Consider the following 15960-nt stretch of genomic DNA (forward strand, 5'->3'; position numbering starts at 1 on the left):
GGGCCATGTTGGGGATCTGCCAGCTGCCCAGTGCCTTCTGAAGTCTGGGAAGCAGCCAGAACCCCCCCAGCCAGCTCAGCTCTCTGGAATGGGGGCTGTTCATCCGGATCCCGGGAAAGATTTAATTTCCACTGGAAACCTCTCAAGCAGATACCTCCCTTGGAGGAATAAACCTGTTTAAGGGAACGATTTTCTCTGTGCTCAGAAGAACCCTGTAACGCTTTGCTGCTGCCATGGCCCAGGGCTGGCGTGGGGTGGGAGCCAAGGGGGGCCTGTGCCCCCCTGGGTGCAGCTGGAAATGGGGGGGGAACAGCGTGTTCCAGCCCCCCATGGTGAGTTCCAGCCTTCTAAAGGTGGGGTCCAACCCCCTCAAGGTGGGGTCCAGCCCCCACAATTGGTTCCAGCCCCCCATGGCAAGTTCCAGCCCCTGATGGTGGCTGTCAGTACCCCCCCAGTGGGTTCCATCCTCTCAGGATGGGTGCCAGTCCCCCCACAATGTATTCCAGCCCTCCACAGTGGGTGCCAGTCCCCCCCCCCCAATGTATTCCAGCTCCCCCCAGTGAGTTCCAGCCCCTCAGGATGGGTGCCAGTCCCCCCATGGTGTGTTCCAGCCTCTCATGGTTCTCAGGTGGTTTCCAGCCCCCCATGGTGAGTTCCAGCCCCCCATGGTGAGTTCCAGCCCCCCAGGTGTGTTCTAGCCCCCCAGGTGTGTTCCAGCCCCTGGGAGCAGGCAGATGCTTTCCCCAACCCAACTTCCAGCTCTGCCAGGGTCTGGGACATCAGCACATGGTCCAATCCTTCCCCAGGGCAGCCAGGAGGGCACTACTCTGGCCCTAATTGGAGTCAGTAATTAGCAGCAGTACCTCTGAGCTGCCCCACCCACGTCTCTCTCCTCACCCTCCATTGGGATTGGGTGTTTATTCCATCCCCAAGTTCCCTGGCACTGGGGAACAGGGATTTCTGTCACGGCACTGGGAGGGCACAGGGATCACTGCTGTGGGGAGTTTGCCAGTGCTCAGGGGCACGGGCAGTGCCAGGGCAGGGGCAGGGAGGTGCCCCCAGAGCAGCCCTGGTGCCTGCCCCGGGCCTGGCTCCATCCACCCTGCTCCTCCCTGGGGATTTGCCTGTAATCCGGATCGTTTCCCCAATCTGGGTCACGGCTCCATGTCCGTCCTGCCCAGGCCATGGAGGGGTGTCGGGGGGCACAGGGGGTGACACCCCCTGTGTGGATCCATCCAGCCCCCACGGGGAGCTGCTGGGAATCCTGCATGGGATCCCCAGGCTTTGGGATTCCCAGGCCCCTGGGCAGGGAGAGACACCCCTTCCTCACTTCCCTGCAAGTTCCTGGGGTGGGAGTTACAAAAATCCCCCCTTTTTTGTCCCTTTAAACAAGCAGGACTCAGGAAACACAGGGTGGTGATCCCAGCTCAGCCCCAAGGGTCTCTGTCCCCTCTGACCCTTGGGTACAGATTCCAATAAACCCACAAACCCTGGGAATTGCAACAGGCTCTAATTAACCCCTAAACCCCTGTGCTGGCCCCTCCTCACCCCCAGCCCTCGGGGGGGGGGGGGGGCAGAGCTGGGGGCTCATCCCTGTGGGCAGAGCTCCTGCTCCGGTGGCTCTGGAGTCACAGCATTCCCGGCTGGAGCACCAGCTCTCCTTCCCCCGAGCCCCAGGGCACGTTATTTAATACTCTGCAGTTATAAATAAATCTCCCCGTGCCTCCAGCTCTCCCTCCAGGGAGAGGGTGTGTCTGCTCAGAGCTGGTCATCCACTGGGATCTGGGGATGCCTGAGCAGCACCTTCCCAACGGCTCCCACCAAGGGCAGTGACAGCAGGACACCACAGGGACACCACAGGGACACCACAGGGACACCACAGGGACACCACAGGGACCCAGGACAACCACTGGGACAACCACAAGGAGAACCACAGGGATCCAGGGAGAACTACAGGGACAACCACAGGGACCTGGGGACAACCACAGAGATCCAGGGACAACCACAGGGATCCAGGGATACCACAGGCACCAAGGACATCACAGGGCCCCAGGAACAACCACAGGGAGAACCACAGGGACCTGGGACAACCACAGAGATCCAGGGATACCTGAGGGACAACCACAGGGACCAGGGACACCACAGGGACCAAGGGACAATCACAGGGACCAGGGACAACCACCCGGCCCCAGGGCTGCTGCAATCATTCCCATGGGATCCTACCTCCCATTCCCATTGGGACCAGACACACCCTGATCTTCCCTGGATTTGAGGGAGGGACATTTGCAGGGACAGACAAGGGGGAATGGCTTCCCACTGCCAGAGGGCAGGGCTAGATGGGATATTGGGAAGAAATCCTTCCCTGTGAGGGTGGGGAGGCCCCGGCACAGGTTGCCCAGAGAAGCTGTGGCTGCCCCTGGATCCCTGGAAGTGTCCAAGACCAGGTTGGAGCAACCTGGGCTGGTGGGGTGTGCCTATGGCAGGTGTGGAACTGGATAATCTTCAAGGCCCCTTCCCATCCCAACCAGATTCCATGAGTTAACCTCTCTGGTTTCCCTGGGCTATATATGGGTGAGGGCCTTGATTTATTGTTGTAGAACAGAAAAGCAAGCTGAGCATTAAACCCCAGCCCTACAGCTCTGTAAAAAGCCATTTATTGCAGTTTTAACTGTATAAAAAAAACCCAAGAGGAACTGGACAGGGAATATACAGGCTATGTCTGGGCTTCAAACAAAAGGTACCTAATCCAAGGGATCTGGGGGAGGGTTAAATCCTCAGTGGCACAGTCAAAACTCAGTTACTTTCAATTCCAAATTTTCCTTCCTCCCCAAAGAAAGAGGAGGTGGAAAAAGCTGCCCAGTGAGACTTTAAGACCTGCACAGGGTGGGTTGTCACACCAAGGTGCTGCAACATTCCCCAGTGCCACGAGCCAAGGGGGAGAGAGTCCATCCCACCGCTGGAAGTCGAGGATCCTGAGGGCACAGATCCCACCACTGGCTTCACTGGATCTCCCCCATGTAGAGCCTTTTGTCACTGGATGCAGAGAGAACTGAGGGGAGACAGAGAAGGGGAGGAATATAAATTAAACTGAAGGGTTTGAGACCTCTGCTGATGAAATATCATTGAACTCCCCATTTCAGAGTTCACACAATATTCTGAGCTGGAAGGGACCCACAGGGATCATCAAGCCCAGCTCTTAAGTGAATGGCCCCTACAGGGCTCAAACCTGTAATTTGGGCTTTATTAGCACCACTCTTTACCCAACTGAGCTGCTGGAAATGATCCAGAAAGCCAAATTTCGTTTATTCCCCAAAAACACTTCATGGAATGAATCCCCGGACAACTAATCTGTGGAGTGGCTGCCATTCCTTATCCCAAGGGAATGGGATTTAATTCTTCCCGAGGAAGAGTCCCGTTGTGCTGTCAGGAATGGCTGAGCAGTGAAGGGATGAAGAGCTGGATAAACACCCCCCTGAGATTTCCCTCCCGGGAGTGTCCGGGCTGCACTCGGGGCTCTGCCGGTGCCACTAGAGGGCACAGGCCGGCCAGGAAAGTGTCCCCGGGCCGGCAGCATTCCATGGGAACAGGGAAAACGCGGCTCCCACCCAGCTCCCACTCACCGTGAGCCACCCTGACTCACAGCCACAGTCCCTGAGGTCGGAAAAGCTCTCCCAGATCGTGGAGTTTAACCACCAGCCCAGCACCACCACAGTCACCACCAACCTGGGTCCCCAGGTGCCACATCCACGGGATTTTTGAACACTTCCAGGGATGACTCCACCACCAATTCTTTATTTCCATGAAGAATTTTCCCCTAATATCCAATCTAAACCTCCCTTGGTGCAACTTGAGGCCGTTCCCTCTCCTCCTGTCCCTTGTTCCCCGGGAGCAGAGCCCGACCCCCCCCCCGGCTCCCCCCTCCTGTCAGGGGGTTGCAGAGCCAGAAGGTCCCCCCTGAGCCTCCTCCTCTCCAGGCTGAGCCCCCCCAGCTTCTCCTCATCGGATTTATGTTCCAGACCCTTCCCCTAGAAAAGGCTCTTCAGGGGATTCAAGACACAGAGAGCCACAGGAAGGACCCAGCAGAGCTGGTTTGACACTGAGAGTGTCCAGGAGAGACCTGGGGGATTCCTACACAAGTTCACACCCTGGTGTCTGTCATCCTGCTGCATTTTGGCTCCCTGTGCTCCCTCCTGTGCGGGTGTCCTGGAGCGTGTGCACTGATTTATGGGATTAAGGTTCCCAGAGTTAACAGAAATCAATGGCACAACTCGCCCTGCAACGCCTGGATAGGCTTTTAATAATAGTTTTTTAATTCTTATTTGAAGGAGAGTGATTGATTCCCAAAGAGGAGCTCAGCACACAGTCACCACCTCCTGGAGCTGGCTCTGCTCCTCCAGCTCAGCCCTGCAGGCAGAGCCAGGAATCACCAGGAATCACCAGGAATAACCAGGAACAAACCCACTCCTCCCTGCCCAGCCTGGCACTCTCAGCACCACCCAGCTCTTGGCTTTGCTTTGGGCTTCACTCATGGCAATTTTGGTTACTGGCCTGGCCAAGGGGAGTGTTTCCATGGAAACACAGCACCCCGTGGTCCTGCCCAGCCCATGCTGAGCCAGGAAAAGGGAATGAAACTTGGTCCCAGCTAATGCAGGGTGGATAAAATGGCTCAGGAAAGGCCAGAGCTGGTATGTGGTGCCACATGTCAGACAGCTCAGAATGGGGACTAAAACCACTGCACCAAGAGCTTCCTTTGGATTGGATATTGGGGAGGAATCCTTCCCTGTGAGGGTGGGAGGGGCTGGGATGGAATTCCCAGAGAAGCTGTGGCTGCCCCATCCCTGCAAGTGTCCCAGGCCAGGTTGGAGCAACCTGGGTGAGTGGAAGGTGTCCCTGCCCATGGCAGGGGGTGGCACTGGATGGGCTTTAAGGTTCCTTCCAACCCAAACTATTCCATGATTTTGTGATTCTATTACTTGCTTCCTACAGCTCTTGGCTAAGTTAGGAGACCCCAAGGTACAGATGCTCCCAGGTGATCCCTGTTCTCATATGAACACCCATCACATGGTTCTGTCCCTGGTGTCCAAACCCAGGTGTTCCAAACCCTTTCCTCGTGGCCCTCAGGAAGTCTGGACAAGCCCTAGGCAGCACCAACCAAACCACAGCCCATGGCCACCCACAGCCCAGCCCCAGAGCCACCCTGCTGCTCTGGGGGTGCCCCCACCCAGGTTCACCCACAGACAGAGCCCCCAGCTCAGCCCAGGACCCCAGGGTGCACCCACCCAACTCCCACACACTGGAGAAGGGAAAACCACCCCTCTACCACCCCTAAATCTGTCTGACAACTGGGGCTCTGGGCCCCAACCCAATTCCTCTCATCCTGTCCCTTGTTCCCCAGCTCCCCCCTCCTGTCAGGGAGCTGCAGAGCCAGAAGGTCCCCCCTGAGCCTCCTTTTCTCCAGGCTGAGCTCCCCCAGCTCCCTCAGCTGCTTCTCACTGGATTTATGTTCCAGACCCTTCCCCTGGAAAAGGCTCTTCAGGGGATTCAAGACACAAAGTGTCACAGGAGTGACCCAAAAGAATTTTGGGGCCATTTTCCGGAGCAACTGGAGAAACTATTTCCCTGGGGGAGGGAGAACTTACTGATGGGCTCCTCTGGATGGAAGGCCAGTTCATTCACAGACCCAGCATGGCCTGGCAGCTTGTACAGAATCCTTCTGGACGTGGTGTCCCACACGTAGACAAACCTGCAACAGAGTCCTGGTGAGTGCAGGAAGGAAAGCAGCTGCTTGTTCCTGCAGTGGTTCTCCCCCTGGCTCTTCGTGTGGATAAAGAGGAGTTTCCCAGGAGCAAAATGCTGCCCTGCAGAGTTTGAGCAGGCAGGAGCCAACGTGGTGCCCAAAGCCTTGCTGGCAGCAGGGCACAGCAGCCCCCTGTCACCCCTGGGGCACACACATGGATTGGAAAGCTGGAGAGATCCTCCATGTGGCAGGAACACAGTGGGCTAAGGGGGAGAATCAGCAGTGGGAATGGGGAGGAGGGGTCACTAACACCCTCACAAACACTCCCTGCACTCACAGCAGTCACCCAGGGCTGGCAGTGCTGCCCCTGCCCCTGCTGCAGTGTGATCCCTCACAGCCAACAGCTCTGCACATGGATTCCTTCCTGCTGTGCCACTGAAGTCAGGATCCACTTCCCAGCAGGTCTCAGAGATCACACTGAGCCCTTTGATCACCCTCCATCAGGCCTCACCCCCTGGGTGGGTCCTGCCTGAGCTGAGGGGCAGCATCCCTTGGGATCCTGGAAGCCAGGAAGGAGTGGCTGGCACCAGGCACGGCTCAGCTTTCAGCTGACTCTTAAAAATGGTCTCAGAGAGTTGGGGAAACAGTGTCCAAGACGGGTGTCCCTCATGGGAAGCTCCAAGCCCTTCCCCTGGTCATGGGGAACATCCACAGGAGTCACTGGGATTTTGATACATCAACATGAGAAGAGCCCTGAGGAACATCCCACAGCCCAGGGGAGGGGATTCTGCTCCTCACCTGCACAGGTAACTCCCCCCCATCCCACCCCCCCTTCCCAAAACAACGGCCTCGCCACACGGAAAAGGATTTGCCAAAAACCAGTGCCTGTGGAAAGCTGCTGCCAGTTCTGGGTGATGCTCCCCCTGCCCTCCCACTCTGCTCCTCAGGGAGCTGACTGACAGCTCCAATGGAATTCCTGGGGCAGGGAAGGGCAGTAATTGGGTTTGGTGGGAAGGGCAGCTCCCTGAGGGCATCACTGGGGTTGTTCACAGGGGACAGCAGAGGGTGAGGGCACAGGGCCAGCCTGTAAATACATGGAAAATCAATCTACTCCATGTCACTCCTCCAAGGGAAGGTCACTGTGCATCCCATGGATTTAAACCTGCTGGGGATCAGCAGCCCTTCCCTCATCCTTTGAACATCAAGGCTGGATCCTGTCAGGCTTCTGTTGGGTTCCTCAGTGTCCCTCCTGCTCCTTCCCACGTGTCAGGGCTTTGCAGACCAGACAAAGAACAACATTTGCTCTGTACAACCAGCCTGGCTTTGAACTGAAACACAACTGAGCTGCTTTTCCCCCCTAAAAAAGCCCTGGATCATTCAGAACCCAGTCCTGTCAGGAGCTTTGCAGGCTGGTGCTATTCTGGGACTCTCTTTCTTGAAGGAAACATTCAGGCCTGCAAAACTAAGTCCTGAACGTTACTTGAATTAGGATTTCTCCAAGCACCATTCTTTTCTATCAGGCAGGGACTGTGTCTGTTCCTTTCTCAGAGCACTCTGCTGCTGTGCTTTTAATTTGGTGTTGCAAAGCAGGCAAGGTTGATTTTACTAAAATCCTCCCAAAGGGTTCAACAGCAAAAAAATGCCCAGGTAACTGTCCCTCCAACACAGATACTCTAACTGTACTCCAGGTAGTGCAGGAGGAGAGAGGAATTATTGGGGGACTGTGTTGTACTCAGATAAATGAAATGTTTGTTTAACCTTGCTTTGCTTTCCCTGCAGATACTCCTCAAAAAAAAAAAAGAAGATGAGAAGTGACAGCAGGAAGGTTGGAGTGGCCTGGTCTGACCTGCCCCAGGAGCTGCCAGAGCTCTGAGCTCCACCAGCACCTGCACAACGAGCTGAATGGCCCCAAGTCCTGCCCACTGCAGCCCTGGCAGGTTGGCCTGCAGGAATCCAGGCAGGAATCCCTCCCCCACGTGCCCTGGGAGGGAGAGCCACGTCTCAGCCCCTGCTGGGACAGCTGCCCCACTATATCTGGACAGGGGGAGCTGAAGTTCTCCCTGTCCACTATCAGAAACTTATTAATTTGGTGATTAGCACTGCTCCATGCCCTGGCCTCTGGCCTGCAGGAATTCCTGTCTCCATGGCACTGGCAGTGGGCCTGGATTTGCTCCAGGGAGGTCGGTGACCTTCACAGGGACCTTCAGTGCCCGGCACAGACCCTGTGCTGGCTTCCTCCCTCTGCCCCCTTTCTCTCCTAAGCTGACTTCAGTTTATAGAATATCTCATTTACAAGACCAATATGTGCTAATTGATCTTTATTCTCGCTCCTCAATTAAAGAAAGGATCAAGAATGATCCCTGGAATACCACTGGTGCCTCCTGCAAGCAGGGCTTTAACTGGTATTTGTGGTGCTTACCAGCCTGATCCCCACAGACACACACTTCCCACTCTTCCTGCCCTCATGGATCCTCACAAGCTTCTGCCAGGACAACAAGGGATCTTATCCACTATTCCTGTCACCTGCTGGCCCTGGTGTTGGATCCTGACAGGTGGGACATGGCAGGAATGCAGATCCCCAGTCAGCTTTGGACAATAATAAGATTATTTTACAATTATCTGATGCTCCTCCACAGACCCAAAGCCACAGAAACACATCCCTGTGGAAATCAGGAAAGCTCCCAGAGGGTTGCTTGGACTTCACACACAACTCTGAGTCTTCAGGTCATGGTCCAGGGCTGCTGCAAAACCATTCAGGGTTGATGGTGACAGAGGAATGCAGTGACAACTCACCTGTCAGCTGAGCCCCCCGCGATTTTACTGCCATCCGGGGACCAAGAGCACCTCAGAAGGTTCTAAAATAAAAGCACATGCACAGATCTCTTTAGTTCTCCCCTTCTCCTTGAACTGAAATCACCATGAGACTCTAAGCAGCACCAGCACCACTTTAATGATCTCCCTTTGGAAGATGAGATGGTAATTACAGATCTTATTTTATTGCTGGAAACATCCAGTGCCTTGTTATTTTACACAAAGTAGATGGTAAATGGAGAAAATACTTAATTTACAGCTAATTATGGTTGAACCAAGCAAGGAAATCTTGTTATTGAGGTTTTAATTGGAATCCCACTTTGTGTATTCATCTTTCTTTGAGTTCCTATTAAAGCCTTTCTGGTCTAAACTTGAACTTAAAAAACAATTTACAGCAAAGTTAACAGCAGGAGGATATCAGACAGTCATGTTTGGGTCGGGGGCACACTCACCTTCTCAAAATTATGGACATTCCCCTGGAAAATCTTCACACACCTCTCCTTGGGGGCAAAGGGCCGCACGTCCCAGATACGAACTGCAAGAGAGAGCTCAGGGCCATCAGCTGAGGGGGGGGACCAGGCTCTGGAAACCCCCCTCTGCCCAAGACTTTCTCTATTCCCTTCATTCCTGGCCTTCCCAGAAGCCAAAGGAAACCAGCAGCTTTCCCTGCAGGAGGATTTGCTATGAAAGGGCAAAAGCAGGAATGTGGAATTACACTCAGACCACTGCCAGGAAGAGGGGGAAATTCCAGCCCAGCTACCCCAGAAAGGAGCCACCATCTCATTAATTCCTGGGTTCCCAGAAGCCAAAGGAAACCAGCAGCTTTCCCTGCAGGAGGATTTGCTATGAAAAGGCAAAAGCAGGAATGTGGAATTACACTCAGACCACTGACAGAAGGAGGGGAAAAATCCAAATCCATCCCAGAAAGAGCCACCATCTCCTTACAGGAGCATCTGCTGTATCCTAACACACTCCACAGTCTCTGTCCTGCTTGGATCAGCCTCACTGAACCCCTTTCTCCCCCAGGACAGGCAGGGTGGGAGCTGGGATGTCACTGCTGCTGTGAGGACACAGCCAAACCACCCTGACCCCAGCCAGGTAACGTGTGCCATGGCTCACGTCCCCACCACCCTTCAGGAGCTGGGACAAACCCTCCTGAGGCAGCTGCTCCCTCCCTGCCAAGCTCAGGGCCATCCCTGGCAGGACAACAACTCCAGGTTTATCCCTGGAGCCAAACATCCCCACTCCTGGCTCTTGTTGTGTCCTGCTGGACAAGTGGAGCTGCTCCTGGCAGCCCAGCAGGAGGTACCTGTGTTGTCCATGGCGTTGGAGAGCAGGTAGGAGCCCTCAGAGCTCAGGCTGAGCCCCGTCACCGAGTCAGCGTGGCCCCTCATGGTGTAGGTCAGCTTGTTCTGCCGCAGGTCCCACACCTGGCACAACAAACACACGGCCCACAACGTTGGCACTGCTGCTGCCAAAGCACCTCCCACAGGAACTGATAAACCAGCTGGTGCCACCGGCTCTGCATTCCAGCCAGAGGGCTCTGAGGACTCAAATGAGGCTGAAACTTTGTGTGTGTGTTGGAGGGAAAATGGAATTTGTGCCCTAAGATTTTCTAGGAGTTGCCTGTCAGCAGCCCTGTGCATGCAGGACAAGGGGGAATGGCTCCCCACTGCCAGAGGACAGGGTTAGATGGGATTTTGGGAAGGAATCCTTCCCTGGGAGGGTGGGGAGGCCCTGGCACAGGTTGCCCAGAGAAGCTGTGGCTGCCCCATCCCTGGAATGCCCAAGGCCAGGTCGGAGCAACCTGGAATAGTGGAAGGTGTCCCTACCCATGGCAGGAGGGGGAATGAGATGAGCTTTAGGGTCTCTTCCCACCCAAAACAGTCTGTGCCTCTCTGAAAACATGAGGCTGAAACTTTCTGTGTGTTGGAGAAAAAACAATTGTCTCTCAGAAGACTTTTAACTGAATATATTCAACAACCAAGGAGTTAAATGTCAGCAGCCCTGTGCAGGTACAATTCCCTGTTATCTTGCTGTAGCTCCCCCAGCTCTCAAATCCCACTGCCTGATGACAATCCCACTGTTCATTCCCAAAGAGGGGCAGTGGGACCAGCTCTCATGTCTGTGCCACATGCTCCTCAAGCTGAGGGAAGCCACAGGAACCCAGACTGAGCCCTCCAGCCTCCAGGAAAACCAGCTGAATGAAACCCTGAGCTCGCCCTTAAACAAGAATTTTCCACCCCAGCAGGTGACAGAGCGAGCTGCAAACTGGAGCAGAGGTCAGGGAGGGGATGTGCCACCACATTTTCTTGAGTTTACCTCACAAGTGGCTCTGGGACAGGCAGGACAGCCAGCACTCTGTGTGACAGCAGTGTGGGACACCCGGCCAGGGATGCCAGGGCTGCCCAGCCTGTCACGTGGCAGCTCCCTGGAGCCCAGTTTATTGGCCCTGTGTCAACAGTGAGGTTGGACACAGCCTGTGCAGGGGCTCTGGGGATGGAAAATGAACCAGCAGGCTCCCAAGGTGGGCACTGGGAGGGGGACCTGGGGACACAGAGGGTCCTACCTTGATGTCGTTGTCGATGCCTCCAGAGATGATCTGGTCGCTGGTGTCGTTGAAGGTGACAGCCAGCACCTGGTAGGTGTTCTGGAATGTCTGCACAGCAGCTTTCTTCCTGATGTCCCACAGCTGCAAAGACGTGGCAGTCGTGGAAAAATGGATATTTAACATAAATATGGATATTTAGCAACAAAATCATGCACAAGGACTTGGAGGAGACTCAGATCGCTCCCCTGAAATCCCCTGTGAGACCTCAGGAGATCTCTATAAAAACAAAGCTTAGAGCTACCTGGGCTAGTGGAAGGTGTCCCTGCCCACGGCAGGGGTGTGGAACAAGATGAGCTTTAAGGTCCCTTCCCTTAAAATAATTAAATCTGGTGTGGTTGGAGCACAGGAATGAGGGGAGGGAAGAAGGAGATTTCGGGAATGGCTTTTGTTAAACGAGATCAGAAGAAAAAGCACAACTCAGCAGGTGGATCTTTGTGACCCTCCAAAAGAATTAAGGAACAAAAGGAGCAGCCAAATTTTGTGATGTTTTTTTACTTCTGAAGCCGAAGTTATAAGATAATGAAATGTTATGAATAAAGGCTGAATTAAAAGGTAAGACCCGAAAAACTCTTCCAGAGCTCAAGAACTGAGGTCAGGACAATAAAGAAGGCCTGGAAGGACCAAAGAAAGACTTCCAATAGGGGTGTGACTATGAAAAGCAAACCAATGAATATGTATTAATTAAGAGACAATATCTAATGAATCCGTAAACAGTGTGTGTAATAAAAAGCCCTGCCCACTTGCTATTGGCATTTTGACAATAATAAGATTATTTTACAATTATCTGGTGCTCCTCCACAGAGGAGCATTAGAGGATTAGAGGAGCTCTCCTCCTGAATTAACATCTACAAATTGGGTTTAAGAAGTTTGTTTCTGCTGCTTTTCAGTGTCATTTTGGCACCTCAGATGGGACTGGAACCCACAATCCCCATAAAAATGGAAAAAGCCTGTGCATTATATCTTTGTGAACCTAAGGCTTTAATTAATCAAAGAACTGTTTTCTACCTGTCTACACTCAAATTGTCCAGAGATTATTTCTCTGATTTCGGGTGACACAGGACACACTGACCTGTAAAAAGCTCGTGCTGTGGGGGGTGCATTGTACCCCTGTGCACCTCGAGGCCTTAATTAATGAGAGAGCTGCTTTCTACCTCTCTGTACCCAGAGTGCAGAGCTATTTCCCTGATTCCAGGTGGCTCAGGACACGCTGACCTTGACGGTGCCGTCGTCGCTGCCGGTGCAGACGAGCTGGGGGCCCCTGCGGGCGGGGTAACAGGAGTTCACGAAGGACGTGTGGCCCTTCAGCCTCTTCACCCTCTCCCCGGTCTCACTGTCCCACACGGCCACGGTCTTGTCCGTGGAGGCTGAGAAGAGCATGCTGTGGGCAAGAGACACTGTGAGGGGCTCAGTTCCTCCAGCACTGCTCCCCCTCACTCCTCTTTTACCCTGCTCAAATCACCGGTGGGAGAAGAATCTCTCTTCCTAAATTGTTTTCCTGCCTCCCCGAACGCTCTCTGGGATGAACACAGCAGGAAAGCTCAGCAGCAACAGTTCAGATGCAATAGTGGAAAAGCCTTTTAAATTAACCAGCAGCTTACTTGTTTTCTCTCCCTCCCCAGTGTCTCACAGATGCCCAAAACTAACTTCCCTCTGTCCCTCAGGACTGAATCAAGGGCACTGCTGGGTCACAGGTGACTTTGCTCACACCAGGCAGGCACCAATCCTTATCTGGGAAAGCCACGTTACAGGGATTTGCAGTCCATGGATTGAGCAAAGGCAACAATCCCAGGATCAATGAGGTTGGAAAGGATCTTCCAGACCATGGATCCCCCCTGTGCCCAATGCCCACCTTGTCCCCCAGCCCAGAGCACTGAGTGCCACGGCCAGGCCTTCCTGGGACACCTCCAGGGCTGGGCACTCCACACCTCCCTGGGCAGCCCCTGCCAAGGCCTGACCACACTTTCCAGGAAGAAATTCCTGCTGATGTCCCACCTGACCCTCCCCTGGCACAGCTGCCCTCTCCTCCTGTCCCTTGTTCCCTGGGAGCAGAGCCCGACCCCCCCCGGCTCCCTCCTCCTGTCAGGGGGTTGCAGAGCCAGAAGGTCCCCCCTGAGCCTCCTTTTCTCCAGGCTGAGCCCCCCCAGCTCCCTCAGCTGCTCCTGCTGCTCCAGCCCCTTCCCCCTGATGTTCAGTGAGGGGACTCTGAGCAGCAGGAAGGCGCCAAGCCCCCTGTCCCCACCTGCCATCCGTGTTGTAGTGCAGCTCCATGACGGCCCCGCTGTGCCCCTTCAGGGTGGCAAAGTTGTCACAGTCCCCATAGACATTCCACAGCACTGGGGGAGAGGGAGGCACAGGTGAGCACAGGAAACCTGGGAACAGCTCCCTGCTGGGCACGGAGCCCTTCTCTGGGAATTCAGCAAAACAAAGGATGCACCACCCCCACCACTGCCTCCAGTCTGGGATAACTCACACTGAGAGCCCCAGGACAGAGATGCCTTGAGCTGATTTAGGGGTCTTGATTAAGGTGAATTCATTAAGAAAAGTAATAATCTTCCCCTCAGCAACCCCAAGCATTGAACTCTGCATTTCTGCAGAGTTCTGTCACCTCTGTGAGGGACCTGGGGACACAGGGCTGTGCCCAGCAAGACATTTCCAGCCCCATTGGGACAGTGACCTGCCAGAGGGGCTGGAAAAAGCCTCCTGCAGCATTCCTGGGGAAAGCAGAGAGCTGGGAAAAGCCTCTTGCACCTCTCTCTTGCACCTCCACCCCTTGCACCTTTTCCCAGGGAAGTCCTGGGAAAAGCTTCCGGCAGCCCTCCTAGTGAAGTTGGAGGAGCTGGAAAAATCCTCCTGTACCCTTCCTAGGGAGCCAGAAGAGGTAGGAAAACCTTCCTGCAACCCTCCTCAGGAAGCTGGAGAAGCTGGGAAAAGCCTCTTGGAGCCCTCCTGGGGAAGCCAAAGGAGCAGGGAAAAGTTTCCTGCACTCCTTCTGGGTAAGTCCTGGGAAAGCCTCCTGCACTTCTCCAGGAGAAGTCCTGGGAAAAGCTTCCTGCAGCTCTCCTGAGGAAGCTGGAGGAGTTGGGAAAAGCTTCCTGCACCCCTCCTCAGGAAGCTGGAGGATCTGGGAAAAGCCTCTTGTAGCCCTCCTGGGGAAGCCAGAGGAGTTGGAATAACCTTCCTGCACTTCTCCTGGGTAAGTCCTGGGAAAAGCTTCCTGCACGTTTCCTGGAGAAGGCGAAGGAGCTGGAAAAAGCCTCCTGCAGCCCTCCTGGGGAAGTGCTGGGAAAAGCTTCCTGAATCCCTCCTGGGGAAGCTGGAGGAGCTGGGAAAAGCCTCTTGAACCCGTCCTGGGGAAGCAGGAGGAGCTGGGTAAAACCTTCTGCACCACTCTTGGAGAAACCAGAGGTGGGAAAAGCTTCCTGAACCTCTCCTGGGGAAATCCTTCATGCACAGGACTCAGCCAGATGAGGGCTGAGCTAAAACCCCTCAGCATCGTGTCCTGAGGCTGGTGAGCCCAGCCCAGCCCAGGGGACAGCAGTGAGAGCAGGGACACTCACAGATGAGCCTGTCAAATCCAGCTGAGGCCAGGGTGTTGCCGTTGGGGTGGAACTTGCAGCAATAAACCTCCCCCTCGTGCCCTGAGAGCAGCATGATGGGGGCCTGGAGTGAGGAGCAGCGGGGGGGGCCCTGGGGACACAAAGGACACCGTGAGTGACAAGAGACATCCCCAGTCTGTCAGACACTCCTCACAGCAGAGCTTCCACACCACATCCCACCACTGTCCCATGGGGATTACAGAGTCATTGACGTTGGAAAGTATCTCCAAAACAATCGAGTCCCCCCTGTGCCCCATCCCCACCTTGTTCCCCAGCCCAGAGGACTGAGTGCCAAGTCCAGTCCTTCCTTGGACACCTCCAGGGGTGGGGACTCCACCACCTTCCTGAGCAGCCCCTTCCAATGCCTGACAGCCTTTCCCATAAAGAAATTCCTGCTGATGTCCAACCTGACCCTCCCCTGGCACAGCCTGAGGCCGTTCCCTCTCCTCCTGTCCCTTGTTCCCTGGGAGCAGAGCCCGACCCCCCCCGGCTCCCCCCTCCTGTCAGGGGGTTGCAGAGCCAGAAGGTCCCCCCTGAGCCTCCTTTTCTCCAGGATGAGCCCCCCTAGCTCCCTCATCAACTCCTGGTGCTCCAGCCCCTTCCCAGGACACCTCCAGCCCCTCAGTGTCTCCCTTGTCCTGAGGTGCCAAGAACTGGCCACAGCTCTGGAGGTGCCTCAGCAGCGCCAGCGCAGGATGTCCCCACACCCTGCCAGCCCCAAAACCCCTCGGAGGCTTCTCCTCCCTCCCCTCATCTTCCCCTCACCCTCACCCTCACCCTCCCCTCCCCTCACCCCTCACCCCCTCGTTACCCCCTGCAGCAGCGCCCCGCCCGGGGGCTGCCCGCCGGCGCCGCCCGTGCCCGGTGCGCCCGGTACGTCATGACGGGGCCTCTTGGCGGGCACGGGAACGAGCGGGAGGTCTGCGGCGGGAGCCGGGGCAGCTCCAGGCGCGGCAGGGGCAGGAGCCGGGCCCGGCGCGGGGCCCGGAGCGGGGCCAGGGCCACCCGGCACCTTCCGCTTCTGCTGCTCGATCATGGCGGGGCCGGGCAGCCACGCCCCCCGCACCCCATTGGACAGCGAGACCACGCCCCCTCCTCCTATTGGTTGGCAGCGCCGCGCCCGCCATGCTGATTGGCGAAAGGGAGCTGGATGTCCCGCCGTCCCGCTGGATGTCCCGCCCACTCTGCGGCGCGCGGGGTTAGAA

General features: G+C 55.5%; 1 protein-coding gene across 1 annotated transcript; it reads right to left on the minus strand.

The window, feature by feature from the left end:
• Positions 1–2638: 2638 nt before the first annotated feature.
• SNRNP40 (small nuclear ribonucleoprotein U5 subunit 40) lies at positions 2639–15811 on the minus strand. The gene is made up of 10 exons (XM_064635354.1): positions 15567–15811; positions 14717–14846; positions 13399–13492; positions 12372–12537; positions 11118–11240; positions 9858–9978; positions 9001–9083; positions 8531–8592; positions 5640–5743; positions 2639–3049 (listed from the first exon to the last, which is right to left on the minus strand). The coding sequence occupies exons 1-10, from the start codon at positions 15789–15791 to the stop codon at positions 3000–3002; spliced, it is 1158 nt and encodes a 385-aa protein (XP_064491424.1). The 5' UTR covers positions 15792–15811; the 3' UTR covers positions 2639–2999.
• Between the last annotated feature and the right edge of the window lie 149 nt (positions 15812–15960).

The sequence above is a fragment of the Pseudopipra pipra genome, chromosome 24 (assembly GCF_036250125.1).
Source record: "Pseudopipra pipra isolate bDixPip1 chromosome 24, bDixPip1.hap1, whole genome shotgun sequence".
Classification (NCBI taxonomy): domain Eukaryota; kingdom Metazoa; phylum Chordata; class Aves; order Passeriformes; family Pipridae; genus Pseudopipra; species Pseudopipra pipra.

Bases quoted from the DNA above. Each gene is read 5' to 3' on its own strand.
- SNRNP40 (XM_064635354.1), bottom strand. From the start codon at position 15,791: ATGATCGAGCAGCAGAAGCGGAAGGTGCCGGGTGGCCCTGGCCCCGCT. The intron at 11,241-12,371 runs GTCAGCGTGTCC...ACGTCTTTGCAG, and splicing joins GCGACGACGGCACCGTCAAG to CTGTGGGACATCAGGAAGAA. The intron at 9,979-11,117 runs GTAGGACCCTCT...TTGTTGTGCCAG, and splicing joins GCATCGACAACGACATCAAG to GTGTGGGACCTGCGGCAGAA.